Here is a 23034-nt window from a genome sequence, read left to right as displayed (position 1 = left end):
TATATATATATATATAACTTTAAAAAAATATATTTTAATTTAAAAAATGAGACTAAAAAGATATCAATCATTTTAATAGTTTAAGTAATTGAACACAACACTATAAGTAATGCACGTATCCCGATGAATAGACACGTTACTTGACAACAGACTCTATTATATAAACTGAAGAATTTATGACTTATGTTTGGTCTGCGAACCTTTTTTTTGTGAACACAAGTTCCTCTACCTAATATAAAGATTAAATAGAGTTTATATTATATGGGTTCCAAGTTTCCTATAAGGGCAAGCCTCTATAGTTAATTACATCTTAAATGATCGAAGTCACTTAAGATAACTCTCGCCGATTATCAAAGGTATTTGTCTTCAAGAATTCAACTTTTAGGTTTTCAAGACCAGACATGGAAAATCAAATGGGAAATGACCAAATAGAAACAATTATTTTAAGAATCCAAAAGAAAGAAAATTAGATTAGGTCAAAGATCCTGAGGATAATATCAGTGACTTCCCAAACTATCATATTATTTGGCTTCAATTTTGAAAATTATATTATTTGATGTTTCACTCATGACAATTTTATTATTTAGGTACTTGCATGATACTTAATCATGCAAATAGCCTACAGAGATAGAAGGGTTTACATTATTTTAAACGACTACCTCATAGCCTAAAGTGAGTTGGGACTTATATTGTACTACATGGTTGTGCAAAAACCTAAAGATAATATCAGGATTTACTTTGTGCTAGATGAAATACCTCAAAATTTTATGAGTTATGTTATTTTAAACTAAGAAAATTTTAGTTGAAATAGATCTTGTTTCATGTTGGGTCTTGATTCGTCAGTGGAAGTCCTTTGTCGTTCGGTTTCCGGAAGGCGTTCTCTAAGCTTCTCATCATAGTGATTGCAAGTTTAGGGTTTGAGTTTTATGTGTGAACATGCATATTGTTGAGTCATGGCCTGCCGCGAAATACCACCTAGCATATGTCCTACTATTGTCTACCCTAGGGCCCTTACAAATATTATAAATAAATGGAGAAGTAAAAGAAGTAAAAAGGTACAGAAAAATACAGTAAAGATTGGTAAATGTAAAATAAACATGTGTACCGAGGATTCCTGCCATTGCTGTAAGGTTAGTACAACATAATATAGTAATGTGCAGGAAATTTAAAAAGATTGTAAGAAAATTAGAGGAAAACTTAAACAAGTCGTAAGAAAACCCGAGCAAATAAAATAAAATGCAATGTCACATATAAAAGATCAAGGTTGGGTGTAAGATTTTTAGTAATGGGGGTGCTCAAAACTAGAACCAAAGCCCTTTGCATTCTTCCCGAAGGAACTCTATAGGCAGCTTGTAAGTATCATGCATGTGAGACCCAACATAGTGTAAAACACTACCAACCAGGCAATCATAGAAGGACGGTCCTCAACCCGATCTGTATGACTGACACATGAGTTTGTTCGAAATAACATTTTAAAAGTTGAATTTTAATTTGTCATGAAAATGTAGTTTGAATTTTGCAATCATTTAACAAACAAAATATAAGTTCTCATTCAAAAATACATTTTTATTGTATTTTGAAAATCAAACATTCATGCTTCAGTCACACCGACAAGCTAGGATAATTGATCACCCATGAAAATGAGGGGTAACTTTATACTAAATGTTAGTGGACAATAATGTCAATCCCTGACCCACTCACAAGTCTAGGACATACATTACTCATCACATATGCAGATACTGTTCTCATCATCACCCTTGCCACCAAGTCCGCCAACTTGCACCAGCCCAATGATCCATATGTGGCATTTAAAAATTTCCCCAATTGCCAGGAGGATCTGAGTGTAAAGTTCAAGCTCAGATCTTGGAGCATTGGGTTTTATTGTAGGTTAAATTGAAACATGATATTTTTTGTTTATGAGTTTTAATTTAAAGGGTCTCGAATCATATCTTGGCGGGCCCTAAAATATTTCACTTTGTTTAATTTTCCTTTAAAGGATGATTTTCCTCAACAAATTTAGGTAAGCCCAAATGTCCTCTAAAATGTCCAAAATCTTGTAAAGGTGCTCAAGGATCGACTCTAAAAAACTTTAGAATCTCTTGGACTATTTCAATTTCATTTGGTCTTACTATATTGTTGAATTGATCAACCCTCTGACATTAGGATTCTATTGTGTTTTAATTGTGCTCAATGTCTTAATTAATTCATGAATTCAAGACACATGAATGGTTTTAACATTCAATTGAAAATTAAGTGAGTGAGCCCCCACCTGGGGCATGTTTATAATACTTGAAGGATTTATACTCAGACTTGAGCTTGAGTGCTTTAAGGTGCTTCATTATCAATTATGTGTTTTCCAATTAATCCCCGAATGCATTTAGATTAAACCTAATTCACTACCAAGCCCTTAGGGGTTTAAGGGTAACCTTGTAATTTTGAAAGAGTTTTAAGAAGTGTATCTGATATTGAACTGAATTTGTTCACTCATTGATTAAATGGGTTCAAATCAGAGGTTAATTATTCTTTCAGTTCATACCCTTTTACTTTATCATTCTTCAAATATTATAAACAAGTATGTTAATATTATAGTGTGTTAATATTTTCATATCAAGGGTTTATAAGTATCTTAATATTATAGTATTTTGGAAGTCAAAAGGGATGTTATCAACCATGAGAATAAAAATTATTAATTATTCTTTCGATGTACTATTGTCACTGAAAGGTGTCATATAGGCATATGTTTCTAAGATATGAAATTAATATATATAGAAAAATTGCTAAAATGGTCTATCGATTCCTTGCATGAGATCATTTTACTCACATAATCAATAAATGAGTTGATTTGATCCTTTTTTTTAATATGAGCCCAAATATTTCCCATATATTAAAAAAAAAACTATTTTAACCATTAATAAAAGAGTATGATGACTAATTTAATATTTTTAGACTATGAGACTAAAGTTACTTTACTTAATCTTTATATAAGATTTCTTAGTTCATTTTGACACTTTACTTAATCTTTATCTAAGATTTCTTAGTTCATACCACTTAATGTTATCACATAACCCAAGAAGGGGAAATAGATTTAAATGGCTTTTTAATATGTCATTAAATCTTAAATTCCAAGTGAAACTATAATATAAAATATAAAATATAAATAAGTAGGTAAACAACTACACCTGATAACACCATAAAGTAAATGCTAAATTTTGAAGAAAATAGGTCATGTGTATTAATATGCAGTGTTTTAGCACAACCAATTATATGACCATTTATATTAATTTTTTTAAAGAAAATTTGACTCTTTACATCACAACTTATAAATCAAGAAGCCTCATTACAATGTTAGAAATTAAACCTGTTTCAAGAAATAAACTTATTTTGAATAATTAAACTATTTGAAAAGTTGATATGTTAAAATTTTAATGTTATGCAAGGTGATGCATGTGTCTGTGTGGTAGGTGTAATAGGTGAAAAATGAGGGTCCAAATTAGCTTGGTTTGTGAATAATGTTTCATTTTAATTACTTTATATAAATAATTCATACGTTTATGGGTTATAAATAAAGTTTCAAGAAAAAGTTATGTAAGCTTTTAAATAGAGTTTGTGTGAGCTTGAGAGTTATATTTTGTGGTTTTAAGTTTATAAAAAAAATAGTTTTTTCCAACAAAGTGGTATCAGAAAGATTAAAGATGGAGGAATGATTCCCTTCCAAGTTTAGATGCTTACTGAACCCAATTACAATAATTAGAGCATCAAAATGAAGACAACACTATGAACACAAGATGCGCAGGATATCATAAAAAGTGAAGCTTTGAAAGATTTAAGACAAAAATTCTCTTTATCTCATATAGGTAGATGAAAATTGATTCGAGAATATCTCAAGTGCAACCCACAAAGAAAGAAGCATGGAAGAAGCTTCAAACTTGAAAAAAATGAGTAGAGCAAGTTAAAAAGTTTTTTCCTTCAAACTCTTATCCGTAAGTTCGAGCTTAATTTTATTCATGGAGGAATCTGAATTAATTTTAGATTATTTCTCCAGATTGTTAACTATTATTAATCAATCAAAAAGTAATAGTGAAAATGTAAGTGAAGTAAAAAAATTTATAGAAAAAATTCTCCACTCTGCTAATCCCCAATTTGATTATATTGTCAATAATATTGAAGCAACTAGTTATAGAAACAATGAGTGTGAATCTATAATTAGCTCCTTTGCAAGCTTATGAAAAAATAAATACAAGATGAAGAAACAACAATAAGAAGCAATGATGCAACTTTTTCAGCTCAATTTAAAAGAAAAAAGCTTCAACAATGTTATATGCTAAAGTAGAAGAGAGCATAGCCGAGAACATGGTGGTGAACAAGGTAGTGACTTAAGAAGTGCATATAATAATAATTCCTATTTTGGTGATGACAGAGAAATTTGAAAAAAGTGGTGAAACCATCCTTATAGAAGATCATATTAAAGAAGAAAGAAATTTATCATAAACATACAAGGAAAAAGATAAATACCAAACAAATAGATGGTGTCTCGAAATTAGTGCAAGCAATCAATTGTGCAGAGAAAAGAACATGTTTGTGGAGCTTGATGAAGCAATAAGAGGAAATGTCTCATTTGAAGATGGATGAAAAATATTAGTAAAAGGTAAAGGTAAATATTAATACGTTTGAAGAATGAAGGTCATCAATTCATCTCAAATTCTTACTATGTCCCAAATATGAAAAATAATCGTTTGAGTATAAGTCAATTATTAGAGAAATGATATTATATTCACTTGATAGAAAATATTTTTTCTTAAGAGATCATAGAAAGAAGTTGATTGCTAAGGTTCCTATGTCAAAAATAGAATGTTTCTTCTTGGTATTCAGTATGATATTACAATGTTTTTAAGAGCTTGTTATAGTAATTCATTATGTTTGTGGTGTTTATGGTATGGACAACTCAACTTTGGTAGTCTTGAACTTTTAACAAAAGAGGTGATGAGAGGCTTATTTTACATCAATCAACCAGATCAAATTTGTGAAGAATGTTTACTTGGAAAGCAATCTCAAAAACACTTTCAAATGAGCAAACTTCAAGAGTCATGAAGCTACTTGAGCTTGTACACACCGATATTTGCGGCCCTATTAAACCAATGTTATTTGGTGAGAGCATATATTTTTTTTTCTATTTACTATTTATTTTTCAAGAAAAAAACATGGTTGTTTTTTTCTTAAGGAGAAATCAAAGGTGCTTGAGAATTTTAAGAAAATTAGAACTCTTGTTGAGAAAGAAAGTGACATTAACATTAAGACCATTTGATTTGATTGTATAGGAGAATTCACATCCAATGTATTTCAAATGTATTGTAAAAATGATAGAAATCATCATTCTTTAGTTGTGCCGAAAACTCCCCAACAAAATGAAGCGGTAGAGTGAAATAATAGAACAAATCACAACATAGCTTGAAGCATGCTCAAAAGTAAAAGAATGCCCAAGGAATGCGGGTTGAGGCAATTAATTGTGCATTTTATTTAATAAATCACTCCTAGATAAGAAGTGAACTTGAAAAGCCCCTCAAAAAGCATGTAGTTGAAGGAAACCAGAAATCTCCCACCTTAATGTCATTGGAAGTATCACATATGCTTACATTCCAGACGAAAAAATAACAAAACTTGATGATGAAAGTGAAAAGTATGTATTCATCGGCTATGGCTCAAGCTCTAAAGGTTACAAAATCTATAATTCAATAATGACAAAACTCTCATTAGTTGAGATGTGGAGTTTAATGAAAAGTTATATGAAATTAGAGAACACAAGAATATGAATTTAGTTTTCTTCCTTACTTTGAAGAGGAAGAAACAAAATGAGAATAAAAAAATCAAAGAGATTGTAAGAGAAGAATTATTGGAACCTATGATTCAATTAATTTCAACAAGAACATATGAATGATCAACATCAATAACACCTTTAAATGAAAGTTAAATGAGAAGATATTGTATTTTAGACGTTTACAAGATATTTATAAGGTAACTAATAATAAAGGTGGCATTACTTTTTTTTTTAAGTGAATGTGAACCTTTAGACTATTAAGAAGTAGTGAAAAGTAAGAAATGGGTAGATACTATGGATAAAAAAATTAAGGAAATCACAAAAATACCTGGGTGCTTGCTACACTTCCACAAAGTCACAAGAAAATTAGAGTTAAATAGGTGTACGAAGTGAAGAGGAATGCTAAAGAAAGTATAAAGAGATACAAAGCAAGATTGGTGGCTAAGAGATACAATAAAAATATGGTATTGATTATGTTGAGGTATTTGCTCATGTCACTCGTCTTAAAACCATCAGAATAATAACTTCTTTGGTAGCCCAATAAGGAAGGAAGATCCATCAAATGGATGTAAATTCTAATTTCTTAAATATAGATCTTGAAGAAAAAGTCCGTATTAAACAACCTTTGGGACATGAGGTAAAATTGCAAGAAGAAAAAAAAATTTAAAAATTGAAGAATGCCTTATATGGTTTAAAGTAAGCACCGAAAGCTTGAAATACTTGAATTGATTTCAAAGTAAAAATCTTATTAAATGTTAATATGAGCGTGTAGTTTATATTAAAGTTCAAGAAAAAAATATTTTAATTGAGTGTTTATATATAGAGGACTTGATTTTCATATGTAATAATTTAAAAATGTTTGAGAAAGAAAGAACTGACTAAGGAAATTGAAATGATATACATTGCACTTATGACTTACTATTTCAGTTTTGAAGTGAGGCAAGCAGATACAAACATCTTCATCGCTTAAGAAGGCTATGTTATAGAGTGCTTAGGAGATTCAAAATGGATGTTTTAATCCAGTTTGAATACCAATGGAATATGGAGTTAAATTATCCAAAAAATGTTAACGGAGAAAAGTTGGATCAAACTCTTTATAAAATTCTCGTCGGAAGTCTACACTACATGTACAATGTCAGATATTATTTGCGCAGTTGGAATAATCAATCATTATATGGAAGCGATAACTCATTTCAATATTACTAAGAGAAGACTTCGATATATTAAAGGTAACAACTATGATTTATTTTACTCTTTTTATAACAATTATAAAATTAAGCTACTTCATGTGTTTGTCATGCTATTTAACTAAAAAATTTATTGAAAGAATTATGATTTTCACAAGAGGTGTCCATCGAGATACACATTGACAATAAATTATCACTTGTATCCTATCTTTCATAATAGAAGCAAGCACACTGATACTTATTATCATTACATAAGAGAAAGTGTTGCAACAAAAAAAAAAGTAGAGATGAAGTATGTGATGTCTCATGAGCGCGTGGCAGACATATTTACGTACTAAGCTATAAAGCAAGAAATGTTTATGAAGTTCCAAAACATTCTTGGAAATATAAATCAAGTTTAAGAGAGTGTTAGAAATCAAAATTGTTCCGAGTTAGAAATAAACTTGTTTTGAATAATTAAACTTGTTGAAAAGTTGATATGTTGAAAAACCAATAATATATGAGACATGATTCATGTGTGTGTGGTAGGTATGGTAGATGAAGAATGAAGAGTTGAGATTAGTTTAGTTAATAAATAATGTATAGTATTAATTACTTCTAAATATGTATAAATACCCCATACTTTTATGGATTATGAATAGAGTTTCAAGAAAAGGAAAAAATATTGTGTGTTGCACGCATATGCTAAGAATGGTCCAGATGGGCCTAAAAATATTTAATATGCCTTTTTAAGTGCATCTGAACCATCCTCCGCATATATGTGCAACACACGTAATATTCCTTCCAAAAAAAGGTTGTGCAAGCTTCTAAATATAGTTTTTGTGAGTTTAAGAGATATATTTTGTGATTTTGAGTTTATAAAAAAAATTAGTTTTCCCGACACATAATTCCTTCTCATGAGGCCATGAAGTCCAAATGCCCCTCTTCAAGATGCATTAGAAGCAACTACTCCCAAACATAACATACTGATTCATTAATCAGTAGAAAGAAATGATATATGGGATCAAAATTTCAGCTGCTTGTTGATAGATTTATAAGAAAATATTATTGGTTGTGTGATGAAATTATCATCGGTCAACATAAATGAATTGCCTCTTAAAAGATCTGTAATGCACAATTTTCCAGATAAATTCCAATGAATACACCATGAGATCTTCAGAAAAACATTAATCAATTTATAATTATACTGATGAGAAGGAATTATGTGTCTTCATAAGCAAATTTGTACTCATATATCTTCCATATAAGTTGTCATAAATTTTTCTTTATATGCTGCATTTTTATTGCTTCAGAGATCTATTAATTAAACATTTAATGAATGTATGGGTCTCACTTGGCAACCACCATCCACATGCTGATTATCCTGAATCTGTAAGCAAAAATTGCATGTGCTGCCACCTTGCTAGCTTGTACTCTCTACCACTTCTAGCTCTCCACTATTTTCACTCTCACTATATATATATATATATATATTAAATAAAGGAATGGCCTGAGATTATTATATAAGCCTCAGTCATTTTCAATGTGCCTAACAATTTGAGTACCACACTCTCCACCTGGGGGAATCGAACCCCAGACCAAAGGGGACTTACAACTGACAAGCAGATGCCTAAACAACTGATCTCAGTATGTGTGTGTGCGTGTATGTGCACGCGTGCGTGTGTGGGTGAGCTTTTGTTTTCTATTGGTAGAGCAATCTCCCTGAAGGTCGTAAGTCACCGCAGATCACGGGTTCAAATCCTCTCGTGTGTATGATGTGGTACTCGAATATTTAGCACACTAAGGGATGATCGGGTCATTCCTTTTAATATATATATATATATATATATATATACATATCCAAATAATGATTTATGTTAAAAATATATATATATATTGGTATTGTGGTTGAATGTAATGAAGGTTAAACAGATCTTCAAGGAAGATTTGGTGGAAGGGAATGCTTTGAATGCCTCTCAAAAAGAAGTGACAGCCTACAATTGAGAAGCTATAGGGCTGCTTGTCCAACAAAAAGACTTCACAATTCAAATCACTCTCTCCATTTACTGCTCACAATTTATTGAGGTCACATGCGAAGCTTAGGAAGACAAAGCCTTTTTCCTACAAGAAATGTTATACAGATTTTAAAACAGCTAGAAATATTCTGAATTTATGGCAAGCCATCATGTCCAAATATTGGAGGATACATGTCAAGCGAATTGAAGGAGCAGTGGAGCTGTAGAAGAAGCAAAAAAGCCAACTTTTTGAAATATTATAGAAGAGTTTGCCATGTTTTGAAGGAGGACAAGAGATAAAAGAATGGAGGGCAGGGCAAAGATTGGATCCTGTAAATAGGGATGATGACAAAGATGGGGAGATAAAAAGGTTCCAAGAGCTGGAGAAGATGGGCTGTCTTTCCTATTTAAGAAGACTGGACCTCCATGGCAGACTAGGAATTAAAGAAGGAAGTGATTTCTTGCACTTATAACAAATGAACCCCTTCTGCTTCCTCTCTCTTTCTTCCTTTGTTTCTCTCTCCATTGATCTCTTTTATTCCTCCCATGAGATGGGTTCCTTCTGCTGATGAACTGTCAGAAGGATTCAAAGATTTCTTTTAGTTTCCAGGTGGCGGGGTTTCTTTTGTTTTCTTGTATTTAATGATGCAGGTTTTGTATGCATTTGTGTTATTTGGGCTGGGTTTTATTGGACAAAATTTTTATATTTAACTTTTATCATGACCTAATATTTTATATTTTTATTTAGATAAGTTCATATTAATAATACTTTTAATTAAATTTAAATATTAAATTTATCTAAATTAAATATTAATTTTATAAATATGTACAATTTTTTTTTACATTTTATGTTAATATTTCAAATTTTAGATGTTATATATTTATAATTATGCATTTTCACATCTAACACCTAACATCTCATATTTATATTTATAACCTTTTGATATTTAAAAAATTTACACATGAAAAATGTATATATTGTCATATATATATATAGATATTCCTATAGAAATTCTATGAGGAATTCCTCATGGGATTTCTGTCTCTTAGCCTGGGACATCTGTCCTTTTTGATGCACAGTGGTGAACAGAGGCAGTGTGGTGCATTGAAGTGAGCCTTGTTCGGGTGTCTCTTTATTTAAGATTATATTCTAACTTTATTTAATTCTCTCCTGTTTAAAGTTGGTTAATTTGTTCGCCATTCTCTTCCTTCTTATATATCCCACTCTCATCATCCTCCATCTTCTGTAGCCATGAACCAATCTTCCCCCAAGTTCAGCAGAGAAGCAGAGGACTGCAGCAGCAGTGAATCCGGATGGACCATGTACCTCGCATCATCCTCCATGCATGGAGATACTAGCAATGGTGATGATGATGATGAAGTTGGGAGTGGCACCATTAGTGTTCAAAGCAGTGGAGAAGATGAAGCCAAGGAAGAAGATGATGATGATGATTCCATGGCATCTGATGCATCTTCTGGCACACCTTGTAAGCAGTGCTGGCATGATGATGTTGGTGGTGTAGTGAAGGAGAAGAAGAAGAAGAGCAGCCAATGTTCTTCAAGGTGTTCAAGGAAAAATCATAAAGTTGAAACAGGGGATGTTTCTAAAGAAGAAGGGAATGGTGATTCTATTTTCATCCATGGCGGGTCAAAGATGAGGAGGGTGAAGTTTGGTGAAAAGTGAAGAAGATATATACTGCCTGGTTTTTTTGCTATGTAGAAGGTAAAGATTAAGGTCTTGGATCAAGTTGTCTGGTTGTTAATGAAATGCATCCTGGTTTGTTTAGTATTGGAGGCAGCTTGTGCTCCTGATTCCGTGTTTTGGAGGATTATATATGTTAAGCAAGTATATCAATAATATATTTGTCTTTTTTGGAATTTTATGAGCAAATGGTGGTGTGATTTTGGTTTTTAGATCCAATACCATTTTGAAGGTTGATTTTGTCAGTCATAACTTTTATTTCTGTAAATAAGGCAACTGACCTTGGATAGAATTTGAATTTTTAGCTATATGAGCTAATGTTGTGATTGTATATATATATATATAGCGCCGCCGCATCAGTTGTTCGGTCATCTGCTCGTCAGTTGTTAGTCCCTGATCTGGGGTTTGATTCCACTCGGTGGAGGGTGTGGTACTCGAATTGTTACGCGCATCGGGATGGTCGGGACTCGTATAATAGCCTCAAGTCATTACTTTTAAAAAATAAAAAAAAGTAAAATATGTATATATGTAGAGAGAGAGAGTAAGACAGAGAGAGAAAGAGAGAGAGAGAGGGGATAAAGTAAGTTAAGGAGTGAGTAAATCAGGATGAGAATGGATCAAATTTATAAACTAAAGTGACTCAATTTTAAATGAAATTAAAAAATTTCAAGTCGATTGTTAATTAAATTTATCTTATGTCTAATTTTAGTTAATATTATTCGTATTATTTCCATGTCATTATGTTAATTTAAGCTCACACATGCAACTTCCTTACAGCTACCAGTTAAGACTGACATTTTGTTTTCAGTTTCATTTTATTATAGAAAACAATTTCTCATTTGAGAGTTACTCTTTGCAAATTGCTTGAAAAGGAGAAGCCTATCTTTTTGGGTGATTCACAAAAGGCTGTGGAAACAATTCTTATGAAATTATTTCTTCATTTTGAAATGATCATTTCTATTCTTTCTGTGATGTTTCAAGGTTTCCTCCATATTTTTGGTAAATTATTTGGTGAGAAAAGCTTTCGGTGAGCGAGAAAATATTATGCGCATCGTCCGTACGTTCGAACAATGGTGTGGACCGCACCCTTATGCACAGTCGTGTGGTGCGATCCAGTCTTCCGGACAATGTTTGGATATAATATTTTCCTTCAATTCAGGGAGAAAAACAAAAAAAAAAAAAAATGTTTGAAAATGTTTTATTAAAAAAAAAGCTTTAAAAATTAAATAGTTTACTTTAAGAATATTATATTTTGTAAAACATTATGAGGCATTTTATAGATAAACACATGATATTTGTTTTATTATTTTGAATAGATATTTTATACTTAACATATTTCTATATGAGGGGCTCAGATAATGTTTATTTTTTTTTTTACTATTATTATGGAATGCTTTTGATGTAGAACAGCCTCTCATATAGCACATATACAGCCTAGATAATAAAAATTTGATATAAACTTCATTTTAACTTATTTCTAAAAATATTTTCAAAAAAATTCATATTATGCTTTCAATTGCATTTTGAATAAATTCATCAAATTTCACACCAAATAATTTACTTTTATAATCATATTATGACATTTTTCATGCATTAGCATGCTTATTAACTTTATAGAATAACTAATTAGTGACAAAATTAAATATTAAAATCACACAAAAATGAATTAACTGAATCTACCATGACATGAAATATCTTGTACCGGATGTTGCTGAACAACAAAAAAATTAAAGGAATTTCACATTTAGGTTTAGAGACACTTAATATTTCTTCTATTTTATGTTTCATGCATTAAGGCCATTCTCAGCAAGGAAGAATACGTCCGTCAATGATAAACAATGTAAATTTCCTCTTTGGTTCTATTCAAATTTCTTGATCAAAGAGAGATCGTTCAGCATTTTCTCAATTGCATCATCTTCAAGGGACCGGCCTTTGGTCTGCAAACACAAGCAGTTTAAGAAGTTCAGATTTCAAATTTAGTATATTATGGAATCAATGAGAGGCATTTGCTAACAAAATTCATCTCCAAATTGATGCGTTTTGATAATGCACATCATGCCAATACGAGTAAAAAATATCTAATTCCAGCTGAAATTCAAATAGAGAAGTTACAGCCACACGATTGAAAGGAAAAATTACAATAACACGGAACATGTAAATCTGAAATTGCGACAAATGACCACAACAACTCAAATCAGTAAAGATTGCAACTGATGGTGGGGTTGTTGGGGTTTGTAATGGTGACAGTAAGGTGGGAGCGTGGAGAAAGTAGAAGGATATGCAACGGAGCAGCAGGTCCTCGCTGTCTGGGCAGCAAGAAGGTGGAATTCAGGTTTGCATAGGCTGAAAGGGTGGATATGTAGCAAGGAGACGGTGTAGAAGGGATGGGACAGCGGTTAGGTGGTAGGGGCGTGGTCCGGGATGGGTAACAGCTGGTGGAAACAGGAGAGGATTTATGTTGGTTGGAGCAGCGATGGCAGCAAGCGGGAGCGCTGGAATCTAAAGGGGCAGCAAATAGGGAGGCTGCAGGGGATAGAAAAGTTGCTGTCCGGGTAGGACTGGCTACAACCGTTACAGTGATGATAGCGGCAGCGGGAAGGTTGGCGAGGATGGCAAGGTTGAGGATAGTCACCACCTCGAAGCGGGATACAGTTGGAGTGCTACTCGTCCTCGTATACAGTCCTAAAAGAGAGAGTGGGATGCTGACGGTTATCCTGAAAAAAAAAATCATGAAAAACTAAAAATCTAAGATACGAAAAGCAAATATATAGCCTAGGAAAAATAAGAGCACACCGCCTCTGACAATGAGGTGATAAATCCATGAATGGGTGTCAAAGTTTTGAGAAAAAATAGACTGAAATCTGAATTGACCCGATCAATTGTCAAATTATGACGTCACGTGGGAGTCTTACAACTTGATCCAATAATAGTTTCCTTTCTTCCTCCTCAGGACAAGGTGTCTTATTAGTAGGGGAGTAATGTTAGATCGACGCCTACGGTGCCTTCTGTCTTGTGCCCCACTGAGTTGAGTGGTCCCACTAAACCTATCTCGAGTCCGCCAAATAATTTGAAAATCTATTTTAGGCGCAAGAATAAAATGACAATTTAGTCATTTGTTAATTATTATTGTTTGGTGTAAATAAGGTGTAATATGATTAGGATTAAGGCATGTGATTGTTATCTCTAATCTTAAGAGTTATTATTTGGGGGAGAATTGCCTACCTCTCGAAATTGTAGGTTTATCTTTTATGTATTTGGGATTCTGTTGTTTTATGCCAGTACAGTAAAATATTTTATTGTCCTAATTGCTGTGGAAAATTCTCCATTCCTGTCATTCCCCTCTTCTATTATTATTTTGGTTTATTGTTGGTTTCTGTCAAAGTTTTGAGAAAAATAGGTTGAATGCTGAATAGGCTCGATGCCTTTTCCTTTTACTTTCATTCCATTAAATAACAATCGTACAATCTATTTTAGGTACAAAATAAAATGCATATAATCTGTTTTAGGTAACTTAATAATACATATTCATAATCTAAATATTCAGTTAAAAGGGAAATATATCATAATAAAGATATTGGAAATAAGGAAGCTTCTAATTATAAAAAACTCTTAATTTAGCGGTCTAATTTCCATCCTTTCTGATTGACATCCCCCCTCAAATTGATGTTAATTGATCAGGAAGCATTAATTTGCCAACAAGAAGTTGATAACATTGTCAGAACAAAAAATCCTCAAACCATGAGTGTCGAAGCCTCGGATTGTCGAAGCCTGAAAGTGTCGGAACCTCAGAGTGTCGAAGCCCGAGAGGCCGAAGCCTAAGAATGTCGAAGCCTGAAAGTTTTGAAGCCCGAGAGGCCGAAGCCTAAGAGTGTCGAAGCCCGAGAGTGCCGAAGCCCAAGAGTGTCGAAGCCAGAGAGTGTCAAAGCTCGAGAGGCCGAAGCCCAAGAGTGTCGAAGCCCGAGAGGCCGAAACCTGAGAGCGTAGAAGCCCGAGAGAGCAGAGCATCGAAGTCCGAGAGGCCTGAGAGTGCCAAAGCCGGAGAGAGTTTAAGAGTGTCGAAGTCTGAGAATGTCGAAGCCCAATAGTGTCGAAGCCCAAGAGATCTATGGTTTGCCGAAGCCGAAGTTATCGATCTAAGGAGTGTCGATTTGCGAAACTTGCAGGTTAGAGCTCATGCGCCTACAATTAACCGCAAATCCATGAGGAATCCTTGAACAACCACCTCTCAAATCCCATCCAAGAGTATGACTGATAGCTCATCGCCGAAGCGGCCTCCAAAGTCCTCTAGATCCTCGTGATCAAAGAACCTCACGAAAAGTAACGAACCCTCAGCCTGTACCTTCTGCTCCAGATCTTGAATAAGAAATACAGTACCCTACATCTCAAATCCAGAGAACAATCTACACAAAACCCTAGAAGAAGGAATATAACTGTATAGCTTTCGATCAGAGACCGGCAGCTAGACGGCGCGAGATAGGTAGAGCGGACCGGTCGAAGATGGAGCAGACAAAGTAGGGGTTACGAGCGCAGTAGACGGAAATGACGAAGCAATTAATAGACCGAATAGTTGAGGTCGGGCGAAGGCGAACAGTCCAGACAAAGCAGACGCAGCAGTCGCGCTGCGCAGATGAAGAAGATGAGGGTTTTAGAGAAAGTAGACGAGCGAGAATAAGGCAAAAAAATAGTTCCTCCCTTCCCGTAAGAAGGCGGCAGGAGTCTTGACCGTTTTCCAATGGTTATCAGTGGTTAGGGCAAAATTTTGGCTCTGATACCATGTCAAAGTTTTGAGAAAAATAGGTTGAATCCTGAATAGGCTCAATCATCTTTTCCCTTTGCTTTCATTCCATTAAATAACAATCTTACAATCTATTTTAGGTACAAAATAAAGTGCATAGAATCTATTTTAGGTAATTTAATAATATATATTCCTAATCTAAATATTCACCTAATCTAAATATTCAGTATTCAGTTAAAAGAGAAATATATCAGAATAAAGATATTGGAAATAAGAAAACTTCTAATTATAGAAAACTTTTAATTTAACTGTCTGATTTTCATCCTTCCTGATTGATAATCAGTGCTACTCGTCCTCAGTGAGTCAACTTAGGAGATAGGTAATACATCTGAAAATTCAGAAATTCTCTTACCTGAGATTGCCTTTAATTGGTACCTGCTTCTCAATGTCAATCTTACTGATGTTCCTCTCAACGGCTACAAAACGGTATTTTGAGGCACCACAATCTCATACTTTGCATGAACGTTCATTGCCCCAAACTCCCTGTCGTCTACAACATCTACTGTTAACTCAGTTGAAATTTTTGTTTTGGGTTCAACTAGAATCAATTGTGTCTTTTCCTCATTGGCTAAAAGTTAGGAATCCTCTCTAAAATGTTCATCTTCTCCTGGATCGCTACTTATTTCTTGAATTGCTCGCTGATCAATAAAGATCATTAGCCTGTTTACACAACCTGATTCAATATACCCAAATCCCTGAGATGATTTCAAAAATATTGGTTGGCTCTTCCTTTTCTCCCCTCTTAACTAGTGTCTCCTCATGCAGGGTCAACTTGGATGTTTCCCTTGATGTACTATGAATGTAAGAACCTAGAGTTGATCTTTGCTTGTAAGATGTGGCGGTCCTCTGATGATCTTGTTGTAACTAGCAAAATCTTACGAACATATCCGACCAATAAGGTGTGGGTAGACAATGACGTTGCATCTCGCATTTCATCTTTAGACCAAGTAATGATTATCTTTTACCAATCAACGAAGATAATGTGAATAGCAGACTTGATTTGAAGAAGATATGCAAAAGACGGGAGTTGGAAATCCAAGAAACTGTTGTCGACAAACTCATTAAGACCAAAGCAAAATATTCTCTTACTTTGTCCCAATGAAGAATAATTTGTGAGTAGCTACACTCGCTAAAATTCTAGAGTGAGTATGCTTCAATTTTGAGTCATTTTGTTAATGTGGATGCATGAAAAATATTTGGAATGAAGTCACGACTGTCATACTTTTCGACAAAATTTGATGTCAACCGCATTTAGTTGTTTGCCTTAATCCACTGATTGAAATCAATGTTCTTCAGTAAACTATGTGCAGCTCGTTTGAAACTTTACGTCATACGTTACTTAGAAGCAAACATTCTTGTATTGCAAACTCGAAAGAATATTCACCTAATTTTTTCAGACTAAAAAGCGTCAGTATGTACATTTACCCCACAAACCATTAATTGGAGGTCCAATACAATACCGTTGGATGTATCTGTTTGAGAGGTAATTATTTTAGGTATAGATAGTTAATCACTCATTTATAAATAATATTATCAATTTGTGATAAGCAACATTTGTTTTTTAGACTTTTTAATAAACTGAAAAAAATTGTGAAGGATAAGGCTCTGCCAGAAGAATCGATATGTAAAACATATTTACTACAAAAAAAAATTATGCTCATACTATTTCGGGGAAGAATCCATGAAAGAATCATTGAGTTTGGTGTCATCATAGAGTCTTTCTGTTTTACCGCAATTAGGTGAAACAACGTGAGGTGCACATCACGTTCTTAATGATCAGGAACTTCAAGCAACGATACTTTTCTTCTTCTCAATTGTTGTATTGAGTAATACATTTTTTATTATAGTTGTTCAATCATTTATCTAAAAAATGTCATGATGAGCTATTTCAAAAACATTTCAATGTGTGAATAGTTTATTCGTTGATTCGTTAAATTCATTTGAAGAAGATGACATCAGTAAAGAGATCGAAAATAATTTTACGCAATAGTTTACAATGCATGTGAGTTAAAATTGACAAATTTGTTTCTCATATGACAAGTGAATTCGCATTAATACAAGTCTTATGTATATATTAAAAAATTCATGATTGAAGAAATTGAGTAACGGATCAGGAGCTTATAGATCTATGTGCATCGTGAAAATCTGACAAATTTACGATGTATATGGGTACAGGGTTCATACGAGATTCTGGATTGAAGAAAAAAAAAACTTGTAACTCCGGCGTTTGCCCTAAAACAAGCAATAATCAGACGATGAAATATACTCATATGAGATTCTCGAAGAAGTTGAACTATCTTATCTTGGCACTTGGAGGAAGTGTAATCCTATTTAACCGTGTTTGGTTCGATGAAGTTCCTAATCGTGGAACAAAGATAAACCAACCATATAATACCGCAGAAGTAAAAGTAAACAAAAGGCATGTTAAATTTGATCATTTCATCCTAGCACAACAGGCGAGTCAGGTTTACTATCTTTGATATCCCCATAGAGCAAGAGATAGCGTTGACTGGGCAGTTTGGATATCGAGTAAACCAAGACAACTTTCATATTCAAAATAATATTGAACTCGCTCATCAAAAAACTGAAATGTCAGATTTATGTTTTCACTTGATGCTATCAATGAAGAGCTCAATCTAGAGAATGCTAGTGGCGAATACAAAGAAATTAATACCGGCGATGAGTACGACTCAGGAGATGTGTTTGAAGAAGAGATTCTGATTACATCCTCCAGTCACTCTGATGCCGAGTAAGATGGGTAAATTACTTTAAAACTTAAAGCTTTAGTCTCCTAAGTTTGTAGATTGTACTTTACAATTTCACATTCGATTATTTAGTACTCATCTATTTTATTTTCATTTGACTAGCTTGTGGGTTCAACTACACAGCTTCGTTTTCAGTTTATTGCGTACTTTTGTGTTTTCAGTTTTAATAGTTGTACCTTTCATTTTATAGTTTTGTCTACATGTCTACTACATACTGTTGTATTTTATGTTTATTGCATATTATTCTATTTTTAGTTTATTATATATTATTTTAGTATGTGCGCTAATTAATTATATTTATATTGTTTCATATGTCAACTCGAGGCAGAGAGAGCCTCCCTCCTTCCTTGAGGTGGGTGGGGGGGGTGCACAGCCTTACCTGACGAAGAAATATGGCAGGAGAGGACTGCCCCCCCTCTCCGCCCCCTCCCCTGCCACCACTCCCACTCTCATCGCTGCCCCAACCATTATTCCCACCCCACTATTGCACCCACCCCCACCCTTACCCCCAGCCCTACCTCCACCCTAACTGAGTGGGGTTGAATTCGACAGAGGCCCATGATGCCTCTACAGGGTAGAAGTCAACAGACAGCAACTACTGCATTGAGTCTATTGGCAACACGTTTGACATTAATGATTTTATTTTCTTAATTGATAGAAAACTAACATTTTTTTTTTCCAAGTTCTACCTCGCGACCCAAATTGTTCATGCAATTCGAGATATTATTCGGAGCAAATAAGACTCGGTGTACTTGTCCTGGAAAGAGATCCCGATGGCCACTCGGGACATTTGGTTTCAAGAGTTTGCGGTACATATCATTCAAAAATATCTTATTTTGTTTTTATTTATTTATCAAATTAATATCATCCCACATAAACCATTCTCTTGGCGCCCTGAGCATGAGACACATATGGCGTAACTTCAAGCACAACGACAGTGATCGTCTACGGAACATGTTAAGCAATATTTGGAAATCGTGGCAGCATCCTTTGTGGATCGGAAAGGATGTTTTAGCAACGCTGCTCAAGGCATGATTCTCAGAGTACCTGAAGAATAGGAAGCAGGTGAAACAGAACAAACGGTCAGACTGTGGGGTTGAATTCGACAGAGGCCCATGATGCCTCTACAGGGTAGAAGTCAACAGACAGCAACTACTGCATTGAGTCTATTGGCAACACGTTTGACATTAATGATTTTATTTTCTTAATTGATAGAAAACTAACATTTTTTTTTTCCAAGTTCTACCTCGCGACCCAAATTGTTCATGCAATTCGAGATATTATTCGGAGCAAATAAGACTCGGTGTACTTGTCCTGGAAAGAGATCCCGATGGCCACTCGGGACATTTGGTTTCAAGAGTTTGCGGTACATATCATTCAAAAATATCTTATTTTGTTTTTATTTATTTATCAAATTAATATCATCCCACATAAACCATTCTCTTGGCGCCCTGAGCATGAGACACATATGGCGTAACTTCAAGCACAACGACAGTGATCGTCTACGGAACATGTTAAGCAATATTTGGAAATCGTGGCAGCATCCTTTGTGGATCGGAAAGGATGTTTTAGCAACGCTGCTCAGGGCATGATTCTCAGAGTACCTGAAGAATAGGAAGCAGGTGAAACAAAACAAACGGTCAGACTGTGGAGGCATTAGGCCTTCCAAGCATACTAGTGGGGCGCTCCCGCACAAAGAATACAAACGAAGGCTAACAAGATTTCATTTTTTTTTTAAATTTTACTATAGATCAAATATATAATCTAACCATTCCGTAATATGGACAGACTGGGAAATTGAGACGGGAGCCCTCCGCTGTTGATGTACATGAGCGCACCCACAAGAGGCAGACGACCAATTTAGATCAACAATAGATTTAGTGAGGTCCAGCTAATTCACGAGCTTAACTAATTTGATATTGATGCATGCTAGCTTTAACTATATGTAACAACTTTTTTTTTCCAGGAGAGATTTCAATAGCTGAAGGAGAACCGATCGCAGATATTGGGCAGTATTACGATCCGAGATCATGATCTTTTCTAGTATGACATGTGGAGGGAGGTTGCTGGAGGGAAGAAGAAGGGTCGAGTTTACAGTCCTTGGTCCACGGTGCTCACTCCTCCATCAGTGCATATGCAGAGTTGGAGGTCTCCAGATACGTTGTCGCATTTGCTGCCGAGATGGGGGCTCGTTTTACTCAAATGAGGTCGGAGTTAAAGGCAAACATGGAAGTGAAGTTGAAGGCTTAGTTTAGATGCATTCCGGCAACGGACGTAGAGCATAACGTTATCTGACGAAGAAGCACGTCAGGAGAGGTCGCCCAACCCTCACCCCTAACCCTAACCCTAACTCCACCCCGACTACAGCAAAGTTGAGTTCGGGAGTCAACAGGCAGCAGCTACCGAATTGAGCCTGTTGGCAACACGTTAGTTTTTTTTTAGATATTGATTGTAATGTTTTTACTTTCTTAATTGAATAAAAAACTAATAATTTGTTATTTTTTAGGTTCTACCTCCCAATCCAGACTATTCATGTCATTTGAGATATCATTCAGAACAAATATGACTCAGTGTAATTGTCCTGGAAGAAGATCCCAACGGCTACTCGAGATCTTTGGTTTCAGGAGTTGCGCCCTAAGCACATTCACACATATCTTAAGTTGTTTTTATTTATTTACCAAACTAATATAATCCCGCAAAAACAATTCTCCTGGCATGCTAAGCACGAGGCAAACATCTGGCGCAAACATCTATGACAGCAAGCAAGAGCGCAGGAATCGCAGGGGATAGCAAAAAGGGAGGCTGGAACAGTGATGGCAGGGAGGTGTGGGGCTGCAGGAGACAGCAAAGTTGTTGTTCGGGTGGGGTTGTTGCAGCAGTTACAGCTATGGCAACAGTTACAAGGAGGTTGCTGAGGATAGGAAGGTAGAGGATAGTCATCAACTCGGAGTGAGATACAGCCAAAGCACCACTCATCCTCGAATAAAACCCTAGAAGGGACATGAGGGACCCTGACAGAAAAATCACAAAAAACTAAAAATCTAAACGCGAAAGAAAATATATAACCTATGGTAAATAGAAGTGGGCCCCATCTCACAAGGAGGCGGTAAACCAATGTATGGTAAGTCACCCTGCCCTCAATTCGCTGTTTTGAACCGGTTCAAGGTCACTAGTAAGCTTCTCGTAAGGTCCATGTCACGAAATTGATATTGGCGTACTGTTGCAGTACTGTAACAGAGATTGCATAAATGCCCCTGCAAGAGACTCATGCGTCAAATTGAAATATCCTGATCAAAGTTTGATTAAAATTGATCTAAATACTTATCAAATTAATTTTGAGTTGAATATAAATTGAGTAATCAAAACTCACATTGCACTCATATGAGGAATTTAATGATTTTACTTGATCAAATTTGGGTTCACTTTGACTTGAAACTTTTCTTTGTAATGAATTTATTAACAAAAATTATGGGTCAGCATATCTTGGTAAAAATTCAATCATGTGGGTCTCAAGGCCGTTGGACTTATTTTGAGATAACTACAATACAAGTTTTGATTGGTTACTCATATATTACACATTATCAAACTAAATCCAGCAATGCTGAAACCTACATTGATTAAAGTTTGGTTAGAATATTTTTAACCATTTTTTTTTTCAATTTATCACGTAGATGTATTGTTTAAGAAGAATCGAAACTATATAAACAAGAGAGGTCTAGCAATACTTTGTCACCAAAGTGTTCTCTAAATATCACTAAAAATTTGATCTCCAATTACAAGCATATAGATATGCTTCGCTATAAATGAATTTCAATTGTTTAAACTTGTAGTATCACTATACCTTGCACATTTTCCAGGCATACAAACTTATTTGTAGATAAAAATTTGAGCAGAAATTATCAAAATGCAGGTCTAGGATTAAAGAGGGTAAGCAGATATAAAGCTAGCTTCCAATCTGTCCTGCATACGCTGAATATCCTAAAATATCACACAGACAAGAAAAATCTATCTGCCAGAACCTTCGGCAGTTATTAAATTCATCCCTTACGCAATTTATATGCCAAAAATAGGAATTATAAAATTAGTTACTTTGAACCAATATGTCTTGGCAAATCCCTCAATTAAATGTCCGTTAGGGATCATTTTTAATTTTTTATTGTTTTTTTAACATATTCGTTTAATATCTGTACTGTTTTTTTTTTAAATAAAACAACTTTAAGGCGTTTTTAATATTTTAAAAATAACTACCGTTGCTTGCCATACATTGGTTTGTGTGATAATCCCCAAACAGTCCCTTCTGTGCAACCCCCTTTATTGCACAAATCTCAAACGCTCGTCATTCTCCGCAGTCTATTCTTTCAGAAAAAAAAACATAAATGTCAATATCCCTATGACTTGAAAAGATGGCCATCAAATATTGTCTGCTGACATGTTCAGAAAGTTCAGTACCCGAACGGTGCAACAGATCCAAACATTCAAGCATTCATTATGCTTAAAATGTTCATCATATCAATTAATGTAGGAGCATCGATTTTCATATCAATTTACGTTGATTTTAAATAAATCAATGAATAGTTAAGTCCAACCAAATTTGGAGGGACTACGGCAAAATCTCTTATATTGGAATATGAAATCCTAGTATGAGACCTAATTCATCTATCAATTTGAGCAGAAAAATGGATTAATGTGGTTTAGGCCATCAGAATGTATATGTATTTAAAGGTGTCAAAAAAATAACCAAACTCAAGCTGAACTAAAAAATACCATATTCAGATTGAC

The 23034-nt window shown here is 34.4% G+C and overlaps 2 protein-coding genes across 4 annotated transcripts in view; one reads left to right on the top strand and one right to left on the bottom strand.

The window, feature by feature from the left end:
- The first annotated feature begins 9069 nt into the window (after positions 1 to 9069).
- On the top strand, positions 9070 to 10862 carry LOC110031744. Of its 3 annotated transcripts, none has more exons than XM_020735111.1 (2): positions 9070 to 9446; positions 10244 to 10862. In XM_020735111.1, the coding sequence occupies exons 1-2, from the start codon at positions 9383 to 9385 to the stop codon at positions 10675 to 10677; spliced, it is 498 nt and encodes a 165-aa protein (XP_020590770.1). In that variant the 5' UTR covers positions 9070 to 9382; the 3' UTR covers positions 10678 to 10862. The 3 variants fall into 3 exon arrangements, with proteins under 3 accessions (XP_020590770.1, XP_020590771.1, XP_020590772.1); XM_020735112.1 differs by having other exon boundaries at positions 9414 to 9603; positions 10244 to 10860; XM_020735113.1 differs by lacking the exon at positions 9070 to 9446 and adding an exon at positions 10051 to 10103 and having other exon boundaries at positions 10244 to 10860.
- A 1508-nt stretch (positions 10863 to 12370) lies between these two features.
- LOC110031793 (DNA-directed RNA polymerase II subunit 4) overlaps positions 12371 to 23034 on the bottom strand; it is a 33354-nt gene continuing 22690 nt past the window's right edge. The window contains exon 8 of the mRNA XM_020735192.1: positions 12371 to 12632. Within this exon, the coding sequence (XP_020590851.1) occupies positions 12555 to 12632 (78 nt within the window). The 3' untranslated portion in view covers positions 12371 to 12554. The remainder of the gene's footprint in view (positions 12633 to 23034) is intronic.

The sequence above is a fragment of the Phalaenopsis equestris genome, unplaced genomic scaffold (assembly GCF_001263595.1).
Source record: "Phalaenopsis equestris unplaced genomic scaffold, ASM126359v1 Scaffold000840, whole genome shotgun sequence".
Lineage (NCBI taxonomy): Eukaryota > Viridiplantae > Streptophyta > Magnoliopsida > Asparagales > Orchidaceae > Phalaenopsis > Phalaenopsis equestris.
The sequence above is the reverse complement of the archived record's forward strand: the minus strand, read 5'-3'. Positions and strand labels throughout refer to the sequence as shown.